We start from the raw sequence: 22,453 nt of genomic DNA, 5'->3' as shown, positions 1-22,453 counted from the left end.
TTTTGTATATTTGTATTGGAAATTTATTAGATATGATTTTTAATTTTACAAATGTTATAAGTATTTATTATTTAACTATTTGTTTTGTACTTCTTATTCGACAAATTATATTAATTTATATTATTTAAGATATCTTTAAGAATTTCATTAAAATGATAAATATAAAGAGGCACATGCGCTATCAATGTGTATATTTTTTTTCAATAAACAAAATTATATTTAAGTCATATTATAAAGATTAATCTAGTCTAAATGTGATTTTATTCTTGAACTTATGAGAGCGTATTGAGTGTTATAATTTTAAGTTTGTAAGTCTTATTTTATTTGCTTTTGTATTGTTTTGTTACAACATTGTAACATAAATAAAAATGCTAATTTAACTCAGTATTTCTTTTCTCTTAGATTATGAGGGGAAGAGTCTTCATGCATTGGGTATACATACATATACTCGTCTTTATACATATAATACGAAGACCTCAGGGGTAGACCTGCAGCCTAGTCTCGAAAAGACTGAAAGGCCACGTTAAGTTAGGTATATGATTTAATGATACAATTATGATTCAAATAATATTGTCAGGTTGCTATCGCCTAGACGAATCTTGATTGAGTTTAGTTCCTAAAGTCTTGACAATAATAGCAAAATCCGCTAGCTGTCATGAAGCAAGTTAACTGAGGAAGCCCTGCCTATACCATAAGGGGAACAATAAAAAAGGAGATAGATTTAAATTAACTTGTTTATTACGTATGAAAACATTGTTTTATCACAAAATAAATAGCAAATTGGAATGTAAATTAAGATTAATGCACATTGAAACACAAAATACTATGTTCAGTATTGCTCCCATCAAATTACAATGCCCTTTAACAATGTCACCAATGATACAATGTTCAATATTCCTCCCATCAAATTAAAATGCTCTTTAACAGTGTCACCAATGATACAATGTTTAGTATGGCTCCCATCAAATTACAATGCTGTTTAACAGTGTCACCAATGATACAATGTTCAGTATTGCTCCCATCAAATTAAAATTCTCTTAAACAGTGACACCAATGTAATCATTGTCCATGTCTCTTGTCCTTGTAATGTAATACCTTTAAATTGAGGGTGCATTGAAAACGTTCAAGCGACATTTTAATAAACATTACAAAGAGACAATCTTTGGTATACAAAATTTCTGCTCGTATTAAAACTACTATAAAAATTACATAACAGAAAACATCGAATTAAATAGGTCAATTTATCTCATGTATAAAAGCATATGTCCAAATGAACGCCATGAGTTGCTTCGTTCTTAAGATTTTTCATAAAAAGTCGAAAATTAAAAATATTCATATAATATATAAACATAGGTTTTGGAACTGGAAGGAATTTCTATAGAAAAAAATAGGTAGTCAACTACATAGCCTTACATAGTAATTTGGACTTTTATAATTTCGCCTCAATCGTGAAGATGCCAACTTGTCCTTGATATTAAAAAATAGAATTTGATAGCCAAAAAATGTTACATATCCTTAATGTTTATATTGCCTGCACCATACCAGAAACTGTATGTGCACTTTTATTTATGGTTACTTTGTGCTACACATATAAATCTATTGCTCTTTGAATACGATCACAACCAACACTTAAAAGTCCTTAATTATTTTAAAGTACTAGATTCTTAGGCATTTATTTGTGACACAGTGGATATAGGTACCTACATTTAAACATTACAAAATTATTTTCAGTTCAAACTAAAAGTTGCGTTTTCCATTAATATCATCGTTATTTAGTTTGTTAGTACATACGAATTAATTACATTTTCCAAATTATTTTACTATTTCTGGCATAAATGAACACTTGGAGGCATGGCCTGCTTAAGGCACTACTGATAAATCCCACACAAGTTGTCATTCATTACTACAAATGCTTGGCTACAAACATACAGTTGCATATTTATAACAATTAATTGTCACATTAATTTTCATTCATACATTAAAGTAAATTAAATTCCTAAATGGTAAAAATTTCAACAACTGCCTTATGTTATAATGCTTAAGTAGCTATCACAAATAGAGCCTCATTCTAATGCAAATTTTATAACAATTGTTGTGTGGACTTTGCCTTTTACTTATGCAAGTCATTGAATGATATCATATCCATTTGAACTCTTGAGATATTTAATTGGCCTTTTTGTCAATTAGAATTAAATAAATCAGCTAAAAATAATTATGCCCACAGTAAATTAAGTACTAAATAAATAAAAAAAATCATATAATTTGACTACTTATAACCCATACCCAGAGCATTTATTTTAAACAATACTATCTGACATTTTCTCTAATGGGCTACAGAAAAGTGGATACTATCTTGATACCAATTGTATGAAGGTGGTATATTATTCATGTAGCCCACTCTACATGAATTAATGTGATTTTTTCTTAGATCCCTTAACAGTTTTCTGTATTTCATTACCCCATACAAATTCGTTCATTCTCTCGCCTATGACAAATAAGCCACAGACAAGTCCTAATGAAAAGAGATAGAACATTACTCTAAGAGGCCAGTTCAGCACACTCAGAATTGGATACACCCACACACCAGTGTGGAAGTAAATCACATGAATCCATATTACATAGCACAACATGAATGAGCCCAGAAGTGATAAGGCTGTCTTTCTACTTGGATACATTCTGAAGGATGTTACAAGTTCAATAACAGAGAATACGACAATATTTGTATGCATAACATGATTCAACCAAAGTGGAAAATAGGCATCAAGACTCCGGGGTAAAATTAATTCTCTGTCAACTGCATATATCCCCCAAAAAGTGGTGCCCACAAATATGGAGAGTGGAAATGCTAATGAACTAAACATGACATCTTTTACCCGCCTGATAAGTGGTTTTCCAGCAGGAGAGGGCTCATTTGTTCCAATGATATCATTCACTAATGAAATGGCAAAATATGCTGTTTGCAGTAACTGAAAAGATAAAAATGATTATTAAGATATATTGTACATTTCTGTGACCAATTTTAAATGATGTTAACAACTTCAATTGTTTATAAAATATAACAAAGCATTGACAGAAAAATTATGGATGTTCTCAAGAAGTCAAGACAACAAATTTAACAGCTTAAATGTAAAGATTGATGAAGGTTGTAGAGATTGTGGCAACTGGAAAGATGGTTATCTCTGCATACCCCACCGGGAAAGATGCATGATTTTGTTTAAGTATGTATATTCTAGACTCTACATAACATTGGCCCATTAAACCAAACTCACCGCATTCAAGTAGGTCAAGTACTTGAGTTTTCCACCAAATGGTGAAAAAGCAATTGTTCTGGAAGTACTTGGAATGGTAACATACATAGCATCATAGTAACAACCAAATCCAAATTGTAACACTCCCAATAGATGAAACACTATTATTTTAATCATGATGAATATGTGACAAGTTTCTCTCCTTCTTGTTTAGCTGAAAATTAAAGTAATAAAACATATAAAGTAAAGTGGTTATAAAACTTAATTACCTATATCGAAATATAGGTAACTAATTAGAAGCATTTACATATTAATTTCTTACCTTATGTGAAGATTTATTTTTGTTTATATTATTTGTAGAATACCTAATCACTCACACAAATCGCAGTTAATGTTAAATAATGTATAAAAAACACAAATTCACGAAATTAAATTTTCGTTCATTGACTATCACTATAATAGTGTTGGCGATCGATAGTCTACTATTGACAGTGTCGATACTATCGATAATACAGATACCATCGATAGTGTCGATAGAAATATTAAGAGGTGTTACATTTTGTAACACTCATAGATTCTCAATTTCTGATTTTCATTTTAACCTAATTTGCTTTTAAAAAAAGTTAAACATACTTTTAAAAATATTAAAACCACGTTAAATTATTTATTGTCACAAAATATATTGTATAACTTTTGAAATCATATAATATATATTTGTCCCTATCTTTTTGAAGTATGACAATGTATTATATGTTATATAACGAAACGCACATAATGTCGACGCTGTTTATTTTGTTGTATGTGGAAAAAGTCATCATTTGTTGCTTTTGCAGTCAAGATCGTTTTATGTTTTCCTTGTAAATTAACTATCATGGCATCTAAGAAGCCCTCTTCTTCTGATTCCATTGTTCGTAGGGAGCGCAACAAATTTACTTTTAAGTAATTTGGAAAGAAAAGTTGTTAATTTATCGATATTTTATTTATGAGCACAAAGAACGACAGAGTGTATAAAAACTGTTAGGTTATGGTTTTTTTTATCACCCAGAACCACTTAATGATAATGATATGATATATATAACCACTTGATGATTATGATAAATACAAGGCAGTGTACAGTCAAGTCGATAGTGAAAGCAATAGTATCAACGGCAAGCAAGATAGTATTGATCGAAATTAAATCGATAGTATTGCAGTTTTTGATGCTATTGTTCCAAACTGAGCTATCAATAGGCTAATCGATATTGTAGATGGTTTCCGAGGTCAACTATCGATAAGCCAGCAACGCTAGTCACTAATCTTAACTTCGTCAATGACATGTTGTGAGAGGACAGTTAAAACGTTTTGACATTGACAACTTTTATTATTTACATCTAATACAAACTAAAAATTTTAAAAATGTAATATGAGAACTATCATAATTCTCTATAAGATTTAATACCTACTGAAGCAGTTTAAAACAGGATTATATAGATAACTAGCTTTTGCCCGCGGCTTCTTAGATTATAAGAATACGCCATAAAATTTCACCCATTTTTAATCCCGTATCGTGCGGGCCTGTTTTAAGTTTATATTTGATTTAAATTTATATGGCTGCTCCCGTCTTTTCTCATTCTGTTCCGTTCCGTCCTAACCTGTTGTGTCCCGTCCTGCACCGTCCAGTTCTATCCTGTCTCATCCCATCCTATTTAGTGCTATCCTGCTTTCCGCAACTGATACGTATACTAACCAATATTTAAGACTTCTCGCACTTCGACACCCATCAAAAAACGAAGTTTAATACAAACTTCCAACCCTTATTTTTCGCCCTTTAGATGCAGTTTTCAAAATCCAATGTTTTAATGATTATTTCATACTAACCAAAATTTAATTCTAAAATTTCATGTGCCCAACGTTAAAATTGACGAAATTTCATACAAATTTACAACCCCTAGTTCACACCTATAGGAATGCAATTTTCAAAATCCAATAAATGAATTAATATTTTAATCTAACCGTGAATTTAAAATCTAATGTATCCAAAACTAAAAATGACGAAGTTTCATACAAAGTTGCAACCCCTATTTCACCCCCTTAGGAATGCAATTTTCAAAATTTAATCTATGAATTATTATTTTAATCTAACCGTAAATTTTAATCTTAAATTTCATGCGTCCAACAATAAAAATGCAGAAGTTTCATATAAACTTGCAACCCCTATTTCACCCCCTTAGGAATGCAATTTTCAAAATCCAATTAATGGATTATTATTTTAATCTAACCGTTAAATTAATTCTCAAATTTTAAGTAATTATCCCACACTAAAAATAACGAAGTATTATACAAACTTGCAACCCCTATTTCACCCCCTTAGGAATAGAATTTCCAAAAATCCTTTCTTAGTGGATCCCTCCTAATTAAGATCTACCTTTCTGCCAAATTTCATCTTTATTGGCTCAGTAGATTTCGAGATTTCGTGATTCCTAAGTGAGTGTTTTTCGCTTTTATATACATAATAGATGAAATGAAATAAGATGTCAAATTTTAAACTCAATTTTCTCAAAATGTTGTTAATGTGGAATGAAACTTTATTATGGAACTACGTCCAAAATATAAACTAGTTGTCAGCAGTGCAGTTTATTTTTCAGGTTTAGTCGTGAATGTTTCAGGCTTTGGTATCGGCAGATTTCTAAGAAAGCCACCTCACCCCAGTAGGTAAGACAATAACAAAATACAACTTCGTTCACTTTGATAAATTAAATTTATTTTTTTACAATACTTTCAAACATATTTTCGATAATCATCATCCCTCCTGGTTCGTGGTGAGGGTGATGAAGAGCATATATTTATATATAAACGCCAGAAAAAACAATTCATAGAATGTTTCAAACATAGAAGTAGGTACATTTCTACCATCTCAAGCCATATATGTATATGCAGGATCGTGGTAAGTGGAAAGACGAAGTCTCTGCAGACCCTTAAAAAGAGGCGTGATTTTATGTAAAAGCCAAGTTGCCTCTTACAAAAAACTTTGGTGGTTTCATCGAAGTATATTATATAGGCGGTAGTCTCGCGAAGGGTTCCGGCGCGTTGTCGACGCAGGGCGCGGTGAAGGCGGCGGGCGCGGCGCGCGCGTACCGCGGCGGCGCGCGCGGCAGCTCGGGCAGCGCGCCGCGCACCACCCGGCGTAACGCCGCGTTGCGACGCCGCAGCACCGACACCTCGTCGTGTAGACGTTCGCGTTCTGTTTACAATACTTATGTAAGAAGATATGTCTATTATTTTTATTTACCATTACCTACACGTAATTATATTCCAAAATGTTATCGGTAGATATCGATATCCTTTGACTGGTTTATTGATCTTTTATTTAGCTATTATTTAATTAGTCGCCTCTTACGACATCCACACAGCTTCCATACGCACAAAAAAAAGTCACTCTATAACATTACCTTAAGTTAGGTACTATTTAAAAAAATTGAACAAGTAATAATTATCGTCAAATTAAAATCACCTTGTAAAACCGCTAAATAGTTGTTGAGTCCGCCCAGCAGGCCGTCCCAAAAGCGGTCTTTCTCCGGAGGGAATGCGTTCTTCCACTGGCTCCAGTATTGCTCAATTTCTTCAGTAGTCAACGCACGTGATGGCGAATTGAAGTTTGGTGGTTTGACGCTATCCCTACACAAATATTATGCAACTTTCAACATTTAGATAATGTAGTTTCTAATCACATTTGTTCTTATTTGATACATGAAACATGGAGCCACACTTACAATATATCAAAGAGTTTCTTCTTTTCTGGAGGTACGAACACATCGATGAATTCGCCCAAAGCCGTCAGTACTTGCATTGGTTCAATTTCTAGATTGTGGCCCACTGAAATACATGTATTTAACTTAATATATTATTGATTCTGCTTTCTTTTTGGTGCAACCAAATTTTTGTTATAGTGATCCTGTCGGATTTTACGTACGTATCTTTTGTACTATGTTGATTTCACCACTTTTCTATGTGCTGAGCTAAACCCTTTCCATCTTTTCTCCCAGACATCCCTCTATTTCTCCCAAACCTCTGCTTTGGACTTTGCCTTTTAGCAATGCGAACGTTTGAGTTCTTTAGAGGCAAGAAATAATATTATAAGGTACTCACAAGAGCACAGAAAAGGATTGGTCGCTTTGGCAGCGGCTTTATACTCCGGTTGCGACGAGACTGTGACGCCTCGCGCGCCGCGACGCCCCGGCGCGGCGCTCGCCGATTCTGACATCGTCCCCGGCAAGATGGACGGGGCTGGGAGGAAAATATTAACTTTCAGAACTTTCAGAGTTTAATGCATTTGTCCAAAAGAAGGTAATTGCTATTGAAACATTAAATTTAAAAAAAATATATATATGTAAGTAGGTAAATGAGACATAATGTGTATGAAGCGAAAGAAGTATGCAGGGCTCGTGGAAAATGAAAAGATATGGTTTCTACCTACCACTCCGGGAAAAAGGTGTGATTTTATGTATGTAAATGTAATGTAAATGAGACAGTCTGTTAAATTGACAACTAAAAGGCAGTTGCTGATTTTTTTTTTGTGAAATTTGCTAATAATTTGTTATGGAGGTAGGTAGGTGCGTGAAGACTCGGTGTCATTTTGGCTATTTTCGTAGATGATGTCGTGAGGAGAGGGCCATGGAGAAGGCAAATACAAAGTCGCAGTTAGTAAGAAAAACTACTAGTGTACCTACGACTAACTAAGAGAAAAATCGAGTATTTTATTATTATTTATTAAAATTATTATTTTTTGCATACTACTGTAGAGCTCACCTTGTTTGTCGTCAAATTTCTGAATTATTTCATCAACTTCTGCTACTAGCATTTGATCTTCGGCAGATAATTCATGAGCCCTGCCAAACAAACATAAATGTACCTATATTGGATCATGGTTTCACATCCAGTTCCTGATAGAAGTTGCCATTAGCACAGAAATATGTAAAATATATCCTTTGGTCCTAGCACTTGGTGTTTCTCTAGTACCTATTAGCAATCGGAAATCTAACAATAATAAAGAAATAAGTTCTTACTTGAAACCCACATGTGTAGATCGCTGTGTGCTAGCAGACATACTTCTTGCTAAGCTGACACGAGGCTTGATTGACGCTGTGAACGTCGGGTTATCAAAGTAATTAAAAACATTATTATTCAATCTTTCATTACAAAGCTGATTTTTAAATAATGTGTTTGCGTCAGCTCTGAGATAGAAGAAACTAGCATAGACTGTTTTTTTGTTTTCTCCAGATCAATACGAAATCATTTTATATCTATTAAAATTGTTTTAAAATAGAAGTGACGTGATTCTTGTTCAGTAAATATTCCCTTTCGGCCGTCATGGCAACCAAACTTCGCAACCGGTTGAGAAAAAGACATTTCAATTCCTTATCGGCAACTAGTTACGAATAAGGATTTTTTTTTCTTTGTAAGCAACTAGTTGCCAACCAAGAAAATTTTTATCGACCATGGCAACTGAGTTTCTCAACCAGTTGTGAAAAATGATTTAAAATTCTTTCTTGACAACAAGTTGCGTCAAAAATAATGGGAAGTAATGGGTTGACAATCTTTGCGGTCAATCCGTACTTATATTAAATCCTATTTCTAGAATTACTGGCCAGGATTATTTTTCCTTTTAATTGATATATGTCAATTAAATAATATGTCATTAATTTTCCCTGTCAAGTCAGTACACATATTTTGTCGCGAACTAGCCTCGCTTGAAAAAAAACGAATTTTATTTCATTGTGATGTCTACTTCAAACATATATCCAAATTCCTCTACAGTAGAATATATAACTACAAGAAGAGGAGGTGTATCAATATTACATGAAGGACGCCGTTATCATCGTAAAAAAATATATAAAAATGGAGACTCATTTTATAAATGCTATGTTAAAAATGGATGCAGAGGTAATTTAACCATAAATGCACGAAATGAAATAATTAAAATAACAAAGGAACATGACGCAGACTGTGAAGCTGATATTGGAAAAAATTTAATTTTGAAAAAGATGGACGACTTGAAGCAAAGGAGCAGTTGTAATTTTATATCGATTCAAAAACAGTATGAGGATGTTGTCAAAGGACTCAAAAACGACGGTTTTCAATTTATAAATAAAATACCACAGTTTAATAACATAAAGACGGGATTATATAATGAAAGAAACAAAGTTTTGGGCGTTGCAAAGTCACGTTTTAATAATTGTCATGATTTTATTGTACCCACTAAATATAAAAATTTTTGTGTTGCTGACTACGTGGATGACGATAAACGAATCATCGTGTTCTGTTCTAATGAAAACAGAAAGGAGATGAATAAGTATCATCATTTTTACGCTGACGGCACTTTTAAGTGTTGTCCGAAAGGATTTTATCAACTATATTCAATACATGGATACAATAAGAATAACAATTCAGTAGCTCCTTTAATTTTTGCTCTGCTGCCGGATAAAAAAACAGAAACATACAAAGTTTTGTTCAGCCTAATCAAGACAAGCATCGGTTGGAACCCCCAAAAAATAACCCTTGATTTCGAAGTGGCAGCAATAAATGCAATTAAAAAAGTATTTCCAAAAATTATATTCAAAGGCTGCTACTTTCATTTTAATCGTTGCTTATGGAAAAAAGCAAAAGCTTTAAATGTCAAATTAAGAACCGAAAAGAGGCATGTTGCACGGTGCGTTGGTTTAGCTCGTCTTCCTGTTCAATACATAGAAAAAGGATATGAATATGTTATGAGCAAAAACCCTAGAAATCCATCTGACGGGTTGCAAAAATTTAATAAATACTTTAATAAACAATGGATAAAGAAAAATGAAATGATGATGTCTTGCTCTTGTGGTAACGAAAATATAAGAACTAATAATAGCCTTGAAGGATGGCATGCGAAAATTAATAGATATATTGGAAGAAAATATCCAACGTTGCCACAATTATTGGATATTCTGTCAACAGAATATAAATCTTATGATTTAAATATTAAAAGTAAAAAGAATAAAGAGTATAAGGCAATTGACGAGGAGATTGACCAGGCGTTGAGTGAATTAGTAGAAAAAAAGATATCTGTTGGTCACTGTTTGGAGATTATTAGCCCTTTTGCAATTTCGTTTTAGCGGTTTAAGTCACTCAGTTAATATAAATAAATGAACACTATTAAAATATATTTGTTTTAATATAACAGGGACAATAACCGCCTCCGTGGTGTAGGTAGTGGTTTGAGCGTTCACGAAGTCACGGGCTACAGCTAGTACGAAATCTATGTACTTATTGATCAGTGTTTGTATTCGATGAGGACATTACTACATTGTTGCGTAAGAAGAAATTAAATTCTTATACTGCAACTAGTGTTTTTGAGAAATTCCTTGTTGGCAACTAGTTGCTTATAAAGAAAAAAAAATCTTTATTCATAACTGGTTGCCGACAAAGAATGAAAATGTCTTTTTCTCAACTGGTTGCGAAGTTTAGTTGCCATGGCGGCCGAAAGGAAATATTCATACTTTAGTATGAAAAAAACAATCTTACGTCTTCCTTTGGACGCGACAGTCGGGTGGCGGCTATCTTCTTGCGATACAATCGACCCTTCGATCATGTCTGAAGACTGCTCCATGCCTATGCACATGGGACAAAACGCGTAGTTCAGAAACGTCTTGCACAACAGTTCCACGTCTTCTTCCGCTTGTATTTCTAAAGCCTAGACACGAACAAGCCGCGGTCAGTTGCGAGCGAAGTTTTATTCTTGCCTTTTATTATTATTTGAAATTATACACTTGATCGAACTATACTCACAGTCACAGATGAGATCAAAATTAAACAATTTCATTATCAGCAACATTAAACAAAATGTTCGTCAGTCCGTTCATTTTGTTTGGGACACATTTGAGTGCAGTTGTGAGTCAATAAGATAGTACGTCTACTATATGTAGTAAAACATAAAGAAACAATATTTATATAGAAACTAAATCTTTCAATAGATACCTTTTTATGCATTTTTAACTCAATATTCTGCCGCCGTGGGTGATTCAAGATTCAGTGACAAATTCATACGAAATTCATACGCTGATAAAAAATTTACTTTATACTGACGCTGTTTTTCTGTCAATAATTAGCTTAGCTTTAACTCACCATGAAGATAGAATCTAATGTACAAAGATTTCGCGATGTTAACTGGTATTTCTCTATAAGTTTCAGCAGTCGATCTTCTACCAAGAATCCTGTGTTGTCCGCTACCAGCTGAAGTATGTGCCGAATCTGGAAGACATTAAATAAATCCTATGGTAAAATAAAACCCACCAATAACGTTTAGAAGGCTACTTATACGGTAATTTATACTGGTCACTACTATTTATATCTGAAAACCAATTAATAATATTTTTGAGAAGTACCAATTTATCTTTTGCTTCTTTGTTTTCATCATCTGTAGAATCTTCAATTTTGGCCACAGTCTTGGCCGACTGACTCATTTCATGTTCTGCAAAAAATAGAAACAAATATTTATCCCTTGGTTACAAGGTCAGAAACTTATTTTTCGATAATAAGTAGATATACTATCAAAAATAAGATATAATATTACTGAACGTGGCCCTTTAGTCTTTTCAAGACTATTGGTTCTGTCTACCCCGCAATGAATAGATATAGACGTGACTTTATGTATGTATTAAAGTAGATATAAATTAGGCTAGCAACCTGTCACGCATCTCTGAATCTTAATACCATCAGCTGAAATGGGGTTTATCAGTTTTTGAGACTATTAGATTTGTCTACTAACCAAGGTATTTTTTATAAATTGCGACTTTATCGCGTTGATCAGCCAGATGACATTTAGGTGGACTAAAAATATTTGTATTGAAAACGTAATTTTTTTTACCATATTTGGTAAGAGGACTTTTCGGTGGTGGTGGCGGCGGTGGCGGGGGCGGCTCGGACAGGATGTGCGCGTGGAGCGCCACTTCCGCCTGCCGCAGCTCCTTGCTCATCTGAGCGCATTTCGCGGCCGACATCCGCCACACCTGAATTACAAATACTGAATTATAACACCGAAATACTGAGAACACGGAAAATATACGAAAAAGATGAAAATTTATCAAAAAAAGTGCAAGAGAATTATATCTCATAAACTTTTTTGGCATAATTTGATATTTTTATTGGTCCATTTAATAAGACTATGATTACCAGATTCAAATATCCGTATACATAGTTTAATTTAATAAAATGTAAGGAGTTTCGTTGGATGTTACATCGGATCTTGAAGTGATTCAAGTTAAAAAAAACCTTTTATAAGTCAATTGAAAATTAAGTTATTAAAAAATACACCGTGAGACTAATATAACATTGGTATAACAATTGGTTCCTAACTCGTAACATTTAGTTAATTGGTAAACAAACTTATAGCAAATAATGATCTTTGTTCTTATCTTCGCGGTTAAATAAAAGCTGGCACCTGGCTAAACTTGTAGTTGTTCACGTGCGAGAAATGCTCAGATTTCTTCTCCAAATCGTCCATGGTCTGCATCAACTTCGTGATCTCGGCGTCCGCTCGTATTTCCTCCTGTGCCCCGTCCTCTGCGGCTTTGCGGATTTTCGAGCGCAACGTGTTCGCCACGTCGGACATCTTGTTCAGTTTCCGCTTCTGTTGTGACCTCACAAAGACGTTCTCCTCTTCGCGTTTTTTCAAGACCTAAATTAAACATATTAATTTACGCTTGTATCGTTTTGGCATATAATTGTTTAGAAGAGTTTCCTCTTTTCCTATGGCCCACCCATAACAATAAAACGCAAAGGTTCCGGGATTAGATATTCATAAGACATTTTCATGAATCAAATCCTTGACGAAAATTTTTTCACAGCAAATTGAGTTGAAGTTTTCAAAGGAATTTAGACAGAATATGCACCTGATAATTGTAACCAATTTTCTCAGTGTTGATGATGCACGTGGCCTTCAGTTTCTCCAGCTCCTTCTGCAACTCTTGAGTCAAGGTCTCTAGTTCTATTTTTGCCTGACGATACTTTTCGTGGTGGTCCCACATGATGGCTGCCACTTCTTCTTTATGTTCTTCCAACTAAAAATATCAAGATTTAATTAGGTAATATCACACATCAGCGATCATCAATTTAATAATACAGAAGCGAGATGTAGGTACTTATGCCACATAATATAGCCTATACCTACTCAAATTAGTAAATAAATGTACCTAATTTAGGTAATTTGAATATGGGTATAAAATATATAAGTTCTCAGTTACAAAGGCTAATTTGTTACATAAATAAAACCAGCTTTATCAAATAGAATGGGTACATGTAAAAAACTTACTTGTTCAAATTTATATTCCATGTGCGCGACCTCTTCCCTGTCGCGCTGCTTGTACAGCGCCTCCCACCTCTTGTTGTTGTGCTCCACCATGGCGTCGCGCTCCATGTTGATCGCGTGCTCAATCAGACTCAGCTGCCTCTCGTATGCCCTTTGCATTATCGTCACTTGTTTTTCTATCCTTTCTGATAGCTCTTTGATGTCCTTATCCTACAAGCAAAATCGTATTAGTTATCTACTAGATATGTTCATTTTAAAAGTTGAGTGTACTGAATGTACATTTCTGGTTTATAGGGAAGCACAATGCAGAGATAATGATGTTCATTTGGGAGTGGTGGCAAAGAATGCGATCTCTTTCTTTCTCGCCTTTGCATGCTCATAGGAACTAAATTTCGAAACCGCTTCACAATTAATAGGTATAGGCTTTGTTTTTTTTTGCTCAGATGTCAGTTATCCAGCGACGTCAAGCGTACGCGAGGTTTATATGGTAATCTAACTGTCTACCTATGTGTTAAAGGGTCAGCTAAATCATATAATACGCGGGTGAAGATAGGTCTAGCAACTCACTTGTTTCTCCAAGTCGTCATAGTAGGCCTGATCCATCATTTTCAGTTCGTTTTTTATCTCCTCGATCAACTGGTTCTTCTGTGCCAATAGCTTATCACACTTTTCCTTCTGCGCCTTGATTTCGGAATCGATTTCTAGCGGGTCTTTGACTTTTAACATGACCTCCCAGTGTTCGGTGATAGCTTCATAGTGTAACTGAGCTTCTGCTGCTTCTTCCTCGATTTTTTTAAAGTTATCTGCATATTTTAAAATTAATGAATGGTAAAGAGAGTATATGAATAGTCATCTGTGCTTTTTATAATGCTGAAGCATATACCTACTTTTTAACGTTAAGGAAAATACGTGTGACTTATGACTGTATGAGAGAACTTTACCTAGTCGCCAATTTATTATACCTATGATATCATATATTTAATCAAGGGTTACTTTTTACATATTAATTACAAAAGTTGTTGAACATTGCCTCACCTTGCCGCCCCACTGTTGGGGACGGAGTGGAATACCTGAATATTCTCAGTAGAATATGCGCCCTTAGAAGATTTTAGTGGAACATTCCGACTTTTAAGGAATTTCGGTGGGTTCGCTTATGTGTGTGTATTGAACCAAAGACATGTATTCAATAACGCCATTTTGATATTAATTATTATTGTAGGTACCTATATACAAAAGTCAGTCTGACTGCCTGTCTCTTAATCTTTCACGGCTCATCCACTAGACCGATTTAAATGACATTTTGTGTAAGAAATTGTCAGATATCAACGATTTAACCAGGACCTGCGGGAAAAGCGGGCAAAATAATTATTTATATCTTTATTAACTTTCATAATGTTTACTTTGCATATTATCGGAGAACAGCCCTCGTCGGATGACCTCCCGCTCATCCGTGGTGACCTTGACATTGGTGACCTTCGCAGCGCCATCAAGCGCCAGCCGCTGAAGCTCCTCCGCAGCTGTAGCCGTCGCCTGTTCTATGAGGCCAGGCTCTTCTTCTGCAGCAGTTTCTTCGGTCTGTTGTTCTGCTCTGAATTGTGATTAAATTACTACCTATAGATAGATAGATATAGACCACTTCCACTTCTCTTTACCGGAGATGATCTCTCTTTTTATCTATCCATAAATGCCAAAGCTGGATTAGGTTATCTACAGTCAATAAGGGAACCTGACCTTGAATAGGCTCACAGATATTATTGAAAATCTTTTCGTGTAATAACTTTGCACGATTGTGGTCATAAGAGGACCCAGTGAGTTACAGACCTATGCAACGGGGACAAACGCCAGAGGCGAGCAGTTCATGAATTCGTTAACAACACCTAGTCAACTGCAGAGGAACTGGACCACATTAAGGTTTTCGTTTTTATGAATATGAGTAAATTCTTTTCTGCCGTCAAAATAATGTATATACCTACTGAAACCCTGTTTTTCTCGTGAACAAACTGATATGGATCCAACTAAAATTGTGTCATTTCTGCTAGCAATATAAATAAAAGAAACTGATTGATTAACATTCGAACCCACATAGCTGGGCCTTGTTTTGAATTTTTGCATGAAGAATTTCGGTTATATGATTTATATTTATTTTTCATGGCTTTAGACCCGGTTGCATTCTCACCATTCTGGAGAGTAGCCCGGATATCCTGAATTGGGTGAGTCAGGTTTTTACAAGAAGCGATTCCCGTCTGACCTCCGTAACCTCTTCAGATAAACCTTACCCGTTTTGGATCATATGGATACACATCCAGTGTCCTGAATGTACTGGTTACCTCACGATGTTTTCCCTCGCCGTAAGAACATCGGTTAGTTATCAGACTAATGTAAGTACATAACTTCGTGAATAGTCATTGGTACATGGCCGAGGTGAGTGTACATTCGAACCTGTGCCCTTTTTGCGCCACACGCATTTTAAGCCCACCATCGGTAAGGTGCCCACCTTACCGATTCGACCACTGACGCGCTAAGAGCTGATTATCCTTAACTCCTGCAGGCTCGGAATTCATCAACTCGGGACGCGCGAGAAAGCTCCGCGCTTTAATAAAATATGATACTTACTTTTTCAACGCTTCCTGCCTCTTTTTGATCCTTAGCGCCCTCGCTGCTTTTCTTTCCGCCGGGTCTTGGGACGTAACCTGGGGCTCTTTGGGTGCCAACACGTCATCGTCGTCATCATACCCACCAAATTTACCAGCCATGGTAATTTCAATGTAAATTCAACAAAAATACCCACAAATGCTACTGATTGGCAGTTGATGTATCAAAATTGACGTAACAAAATTTCGATCAGCTTGTTTCCATAGTGATTTGGTTACCCGGGACACTGCTTATCTAATACATGCTTTGACGAATGATCCATGATCGCGGGGAAAATAAAAAAGCATGACATATAGGATATAAATCGTGTTTAGGGTGTGACTATGGATTTTAGAGTATTTACTTAATTATAAATAATTCTACGGATCAGTTTAAAAATTCTGTAATCGCACTGGTGTGACTAAAGACCGCTTGTCTCTTTCTACTTTAAGACTACTGAGACAAAATCGGTCAACCATGGGATTAGAAGGATAGATGGCACTATACTACTTTAAGCATAAAGAATCAATCGGAGATCGGAACAGTAATAGACCTTCACGATAAGCAGTCTTAGAAAATAGATAAAACTCTTTATTGTACCATAAGAGTAAAACATACAAAACAACTTAAAACAGATAGCGATAGTACAAGGGCGGACTTATCGCTAATACAATGTCTTCCAGTCAACCTTTGGGTGGAATGAAAACCAAACAGGTGATTGGCGTTGGCGCAGAGTAAGATAAATGTTTAAACATAAGAAAGTGCACACAGTAAAAGTAGGTAGTTTAATCGCAAATACAAACAAATATGGGCGCCATGTGATTCCCGGCATAGATTGTCGGCCTCGGTGGCGCAGCGGTAGTACGCTTGTCTGTGACACCGGAGGTCTCGGGTTCGAATCCTGGCCAGGGCATGATGAGAAAAGAACTTTTTCTGATTGGCCTAGGTCTTGGATGTTTATCTATATACGTATTTATTATAAAATATAGTATCGTTGAGTAAGTATCTCGTAACACAAGTCTCGGACTTAATTCAAGGCTAACTCAGTGTAATTTGTCCCATATATATTTATTTATAATTATGAAAAATAGGATCACTCCTTTCCCAAGGATGGCGACTAACGATAGGACTTTAAACTTGGGATGCTTCTTTAAGGCGATGGGCTAGCAAACTAAAATCAAGCCAAAAAGCTGAATGTGATCTATGGGTTTTCAAGACTGTTGCTCTGTCTACCCCTCAAGGAATATAGACGTGACTATATGTATGATGTGTTATATCTGTTTACCTATCCACTTATATGTTTTGAAATAAAATCCAGTCAGATTTTTAAATTTGTTTTACTTAATTTATTTACTTTTTGCTGTTAAGGATGATACCATCGTATTTCTGTTGGAACCACTTCATAGCATCCTCCTTTGTCAGGCGGTGGGCAAACCCAACTTTGCCAGTCTTGCGTCTTCGGTGAGCTACATTGAAACCTAAAACAAAGGAATTGATAATTTAGGAGAGTGTACAAAGCATTTAAGATATATTTTCGTGTGTATATCCTCTCCACATAAAAAAAGTGTTCTTTAATATCTTATGACATGTGCCTTATTTTTTAAAGAACAAAACAAATAGTATTCTTACATAAAAATAAGTTATATTATAGCACATTTTTTACAGAGTGAATATATATTATGTACACTCCTGAACAAATGTGCAATTTTTGAAGATTGGTTTCCTCTGATGAATAAATAAATAACTTTTTTTCAACTCAACCCCCGCTTGACTTCAGAATAATTATACATAATTTCCACTGTACTGATTCCGATGATTCCTCTTGCTCATGTCCAACTATTGAAAAAACATCTTCTATTAAATATCTTGGTGTTATGATAGATCAACATTTGACCTGGCATTCACATATAGAAACTACCACAGTTAGAATACGCAGACTGATTTGGATATTTGTCAAGCTGCGCTGTATTGCTTCTAAATGTCTTCTTAATTTGATCTACATTGCATTAGCACAGTCAGTGCTCACTTACTGTGTTACTGTTTGGGGAGGTGCAAATAAAACAAAATTCTTGGAAGTAGAAAGGTCCCAAAGAGCTTTATTAAAGGTAGCCTATTTGAAACCCAAGATGTATTCTACCACTAACCTGTACTTGGATTGTAACCTGTTAACAGTGAGAAAACTTTACATCCTCCACGCAATTCTAAAACTTCACAAAACAGTTACCCCTGATCCTTCATATCTTTTAAAACGTAGAAAGGTTGCTATTGTGAATATTGGTGATGGTGTCAGAACAGAGTTTGCTAAAAGGCAATTTAATAACCAAGCTAGATACTTATATAATTTAGTAAATAAAGAAATAGATATCTACATGCTACCAAAATATTTTTGTAGGAAACGGATTATCAATTGGCTGAAACACTTAGACTATGATAAGACCGAAAAATTACTTGAACATGTTAAATTGTGAATTGTCCGCATATAAGCTAATCTTATAACACACTGATACACTTTAGTTGCTTAAGGATTATACACACTCTTAGTTGTTTTTTTTTGATTCTTGTAATACTTGTATTGTTAACAGTTGTGTTTTATTAATTAGGTACTTTATTATTAAAATTGGCTATGAAAGAGCGTGACCTCCTGATACAGGTGTATTTCACTTAATAGGAGGCCACAACCACAGTGAAATTATGTACCATTTAGTTAAAGAAATAAATATATTTTGATTTTTTTTTTGAACTTAATTTATTAATATGTAAATGACATGAAAAAGTGTCTGCGAAAAACCTATTTTCTGAATAAAATATTGATTTAGATTACTTTATTTCATTAAAAAAAAATTAATTGTACATTTAACACACTTCTAAAATAGAATGGCAAGTAAGCCACATTCTTTTCAAAATGTTTGGCAGGGTTAAATTTAATTTATGTTTCCTAATCACAAAACTATAACCTGACCTAGGACTCAATTCAAAATTTACCGAAATAAATATTGTCAATTGTAAATTGATAAAAGAGAAAAAATTTAACATTTACTAACCTGGTCTTCCTAGGACAACATAGAAATCCAAACCATAGATACCAATAGAGGGGTCATATTTGATACCCAAGTCAATGTGTTCTTGAATACCAAACCCAAAGTTTCCAGTGGCTGAGAAATTGTCACGTCTCAACTCATATTCTCTGACCTGTAAGTAAGTAGTTAATATAATTTGAAAATAAATTGACTGTTTTTAGATCAGCACTATAAGTAGAAGAGAATAAAGAAGAGAAATCCATAAGGACCTTTTAAGATTCAAATTACAGCACACAATCAGGAAATTACAGCACACAATCAGGAAATTACAGCACATTTGGACAGAAGTTTAGAATAATGTCTATCCTATTTATGTAGAAATTAAATAACAAAATCTTCTGATGGCCATGTGGTTCCCAGTACCACTAGAATAGGACCACTCCCAAACTTTCGCAGGAATGTCATAAAAGGTGACTAAAGGAAAGGCTATTAGCCATTCCATTTGGGAATCTTCTTAGCAATATGCTAACATGCCACTATTTGAAAAGATGTGATTATATGTATATATAACCTTCACCTTACTTGTTAGATAGGTGTCTGGTACATCAGAAAAGTGGTAGTAAAATGTTGCCCATATAGAATAGAATAAATTTATTTTTAAAATTGTATACAAGGTATCACTTATTAAAATCACATAACTGTCTTTCATCTACTACTGCCTCTAAATCTATTCACAGCCTGTAAGATACCTTATTCGCCAGACTGTACATACATAGGTTCATGGTCTTAGTGTATACAGAACCAGTAGTTTTGAAAAGATGGAAAGGCCATACATTCGCCAGACTGTAAATTTGGTTCTGAAGTAAATAGTGGGGTGTAAATGATGTGAAAGTTGCAATAAAGGGGTAAAATTTTACCCACCTTAAGTCCTCTCTCAAGGATTTCTTCAGCCTTTGCACCACGGACTGTACAGTGGACAGCAATCTTCTCATTACGACGAATACCAAAGGATCGCACAGTGTAACGAGCTTTAGAGAACACTGGTTGCTGGCCAGTAAGTTGTTCCAACACCTTTAAATATAAAGATAATAATTTAAAATATTTCATGACAATTGCTGACTGACAAAACTGAAGTAAATACCAATGATAATCTAAGGCATTATGTTCTTCACAGTAAATAAATGACTTTACTAACATAGGTACCTAGAGGTATTCTCTCTCATCCTGGTGTGTTTCCAGTTACACCCTCCGCCATTTAACCTTGGAGCCAGGGAGTCTGTTTTCCTACTTCTCCTGGTCTACCACATCTTCAGTTCTAAAACCATTCTTTCGCGGCATCAAGCCATGGTCAACCTACCCGATCCCAACAACAGGCAGCATAGCATATAGGTATTGACTGACACAAAATTTAATCCAATACACGTGTTCTACTATTTTTAAGTGATGTCAGGGCATCCGCAATACGATTTTTTAAATATTATACATAAGCAAAACTTAAATGAATACACATTCAAATCAAACAACCATAGAAAACAAAACTAACTTTAGGCATCGTTAAATTGTCATTTCTTCGAGTATTCTGGATAGTATTTATTTAGTATTCAGAAGTTGCAAATGAGAAATAATGATGTCGCATGAAATAAACAACAATCACAAAAATGTGATCATTATCACTTTATTTCGTGCCGAGCAAAAACTTCCCTGATAAAGAACCAACCTTAGCAGCACGAGTAAGTCTGTCTCCGGACTCTCCAACACAGATGTTCAGACAAAGTTTCCTGATGTGAAGATTCCTCATAACATTTTTGGACTTGTCTTTGGGAGCCTTCTTCTCCTTTTTTTCTTTAGTAGGGGCAGGTGGTGCTCGCTGGAATAGGCAAACATATCCAATTTAAATTTTTTGTTTCACAAAACATTTCAACTAGGTAAGGGAAACTTCATCACGGAAAAGAGGTTATGCCGATATATGGGTCCAGTCATAAAAATATGAGCCTCATAACATGAAACAGGGCATCGATAATTAAATAATTGATAATTAAACAGGAATGATATAAAAACATCAGTGATTTTAACAGATAATTTAGATTTACAATCAAAAACACCCACCGCCATGGTTAACAACTTTGTGAAAGAAATCAAATTATTGCCAGCAAGAAAATTGTGTCCGACTGTCAAATAAAAAAGACAAAAGGAACACTATGTTAAGTGGCAACATTTACTGCATTACTACCATAAAACCCTCTTACACCATTCGATATTCAGCACGCGATATTAAAACCATCTGAGAGTCTAGTAAACTGCTCGCTATTACACTAGGCTGAAAAACGAACGCTTACTCACATGCACGCACTCTGTACCTGTAACCTGTACTTTCGCAGCCCCAAGAAATTGTCGTAGCACCCGTAGCACTTGCTGCAATGAGTTTGACTAATTATAATAGTGTAGGAACCATTCGACCTATGAAACTGCCTGCCTCCGAGTAGGAGCTGATAAACTCAATTTTAGTGAATAAACATGGAATTCTTGTAGACGATGGGCTAGCAAGTTAATATTTGAATCTCAATTCTTTTATTAAAGACATTGAGTACAGTTGAACGTCGCCTATCAATCTCTTCAGGACTATTGGCTCTGTCCGCAAGGGATATAGACGTGACTATACAAACGTATGTTTGTGTTTATGATTTTTTTAAATATTTATGTAAAAAAGAATATAGAAATATAGAAAATGGCGTGCTTAAGTAAGCACGCCATTTTCTTTACATACAAATGTGTAGCGCGTAACGGACAAACAGACGCGAGTGCAGACTGAACGGTCTCTTATTACACTATTCGATATTCAGACTCATCGACTCTTGGAATCCAGAGTCTAACTGTAACGTTTATTACACTATTCGTTTTAAGACTAAGACAGCTTTAATATCGAAAAGTGTAATAGTGGCTATAGATATTACTACACTATTACCTACAATAACAGACTACTTCACAGATCAAGGTACACTGTGCACTACATTTAACTAACTACAGTCCCGGATATTGGACCTACTATTTTGTGGGACTTTGAGTTTTGTTTAACAATCCTATGACGTGGAAAAATTAAAAACAATGGTTTATCACGTTCGGCCTCGTTCAGCCATCCGTAATAATATTATTTGCGGGGTAGATAGTGCCAACAGTCTTGAAAAGACTGATAGGCCACGTTCAGCTGTTTGGCTTTATGATGGAATTGAGATTCAAATAGTGACAGG

At 34.9% G+C, this 22,453-nt stretch overlaps 3 protein-coding genes across 3 annotated transcripts; all 3 read right to left on the bottom strand.

The window, feature by feature from the left end:
- Positions 1-720: 720 nt before the first annotated feature.
- Positions 721-3,723, bottom strand: LOC106142241 (androgen-dependent TFPI-regulating protein). Its single transcript, XM_013343938.2, has 3 exons — positions 3,571-3,723; positions 3,270-3,462; positions 721-2,966 (listed from the first exon to the last, which is right to left on the bottom strand). Exons 2-3 carry the CDS (start codon positions 3,423-3,425, stop codon positions 2,409-2,411), a joined length of 714 nt encoding a protein of 237 aa, XP_013199392.1. The 5' UTR covers positions 3,426-3,462; positions 3,571-3,723; the 3' UTR covers positions 721-2,408.
- A 2,296-nt stretch (positions 3,724-6,019) lies between these two features.
- On the bottom strand, positions 6,020-16,829 carry LOC106142270 (dynein regulatory complex protein 1). Its single transcript, XM_013343980.2, has 16 exons — positions 16,174-16,829; positions 14,961-15,148; positions 14,128-14,363; positions 13,564-13,770; positions 13,145-13,312; positions 12,694-12,930; positions 12,121-12,262; positions 11,639-11,724; positions 11,379-11,504; positions 10,779-10,947; positions 8,291-8,366; positions 8,034-8,113; positions 7,374-7,511; positions 6,998-7,100; positions 6,739-6,902; positions 6,020-6,468 (listed from the first exon to the last, which is right to left on the bottom strand). Exons 1-16 carry the CDS (start codon positions 16,311-16,313, stop codon positions 6,278-6,280), a joined length of 2,451 nt encoding a protein of 816 aa, XP_013199434.2. The 5' UTR covers positions 16,314-16,829; the 3' UTR covers positions 6,020-6,277.
- Positions 16,830-17,512: 683 nt separating this feature from the next.
- LOC106142210 (large ribosomal subunit protein uL5) lies at positions 17,513-21,421 on the bottom strand. The gene is made up of 5 exons (XM_013343890.2): positions 21,315-21,421; positions 20,926-21,075; positions 20,130-20,279; positions 19,233-19,380; positions 17,513-17,669 (listed from the first exon to the last, which is right to left on the bottom strand). The coding sequence occupies exons 1-5, from the start codon at positions 21,318-21,320 to the stop codon at positions 17,542-17,544; spliced, it is 582 nt and encodes a 193-aa protein (XP_013199344.1). The 5' UTR covers positions 21,321-21,421; the 3' UTR covers positions 17,513-17,541.
- Positions 21,422-22,453: the final 1,032 nt, after the last annotated feature.

The sequence above is a fragment of the Amyelois transitella genome, chromosome 17 (assembly GCF_032362555.1).
Source record: "Amyelois transitella isolate CPQ chromosome 17, ilAmyTran1.1, whole genome shotgun sequence".
Lineage (NCBI taxonomy): Eukaryota > Metazoa > Arthropoda > Insecta > Lepidoptera > Pyralidae > Amyelois > Amyelois transitella.
This window is presented reverse-complemented; position numbering and strand designations above follow the sequence as displayed.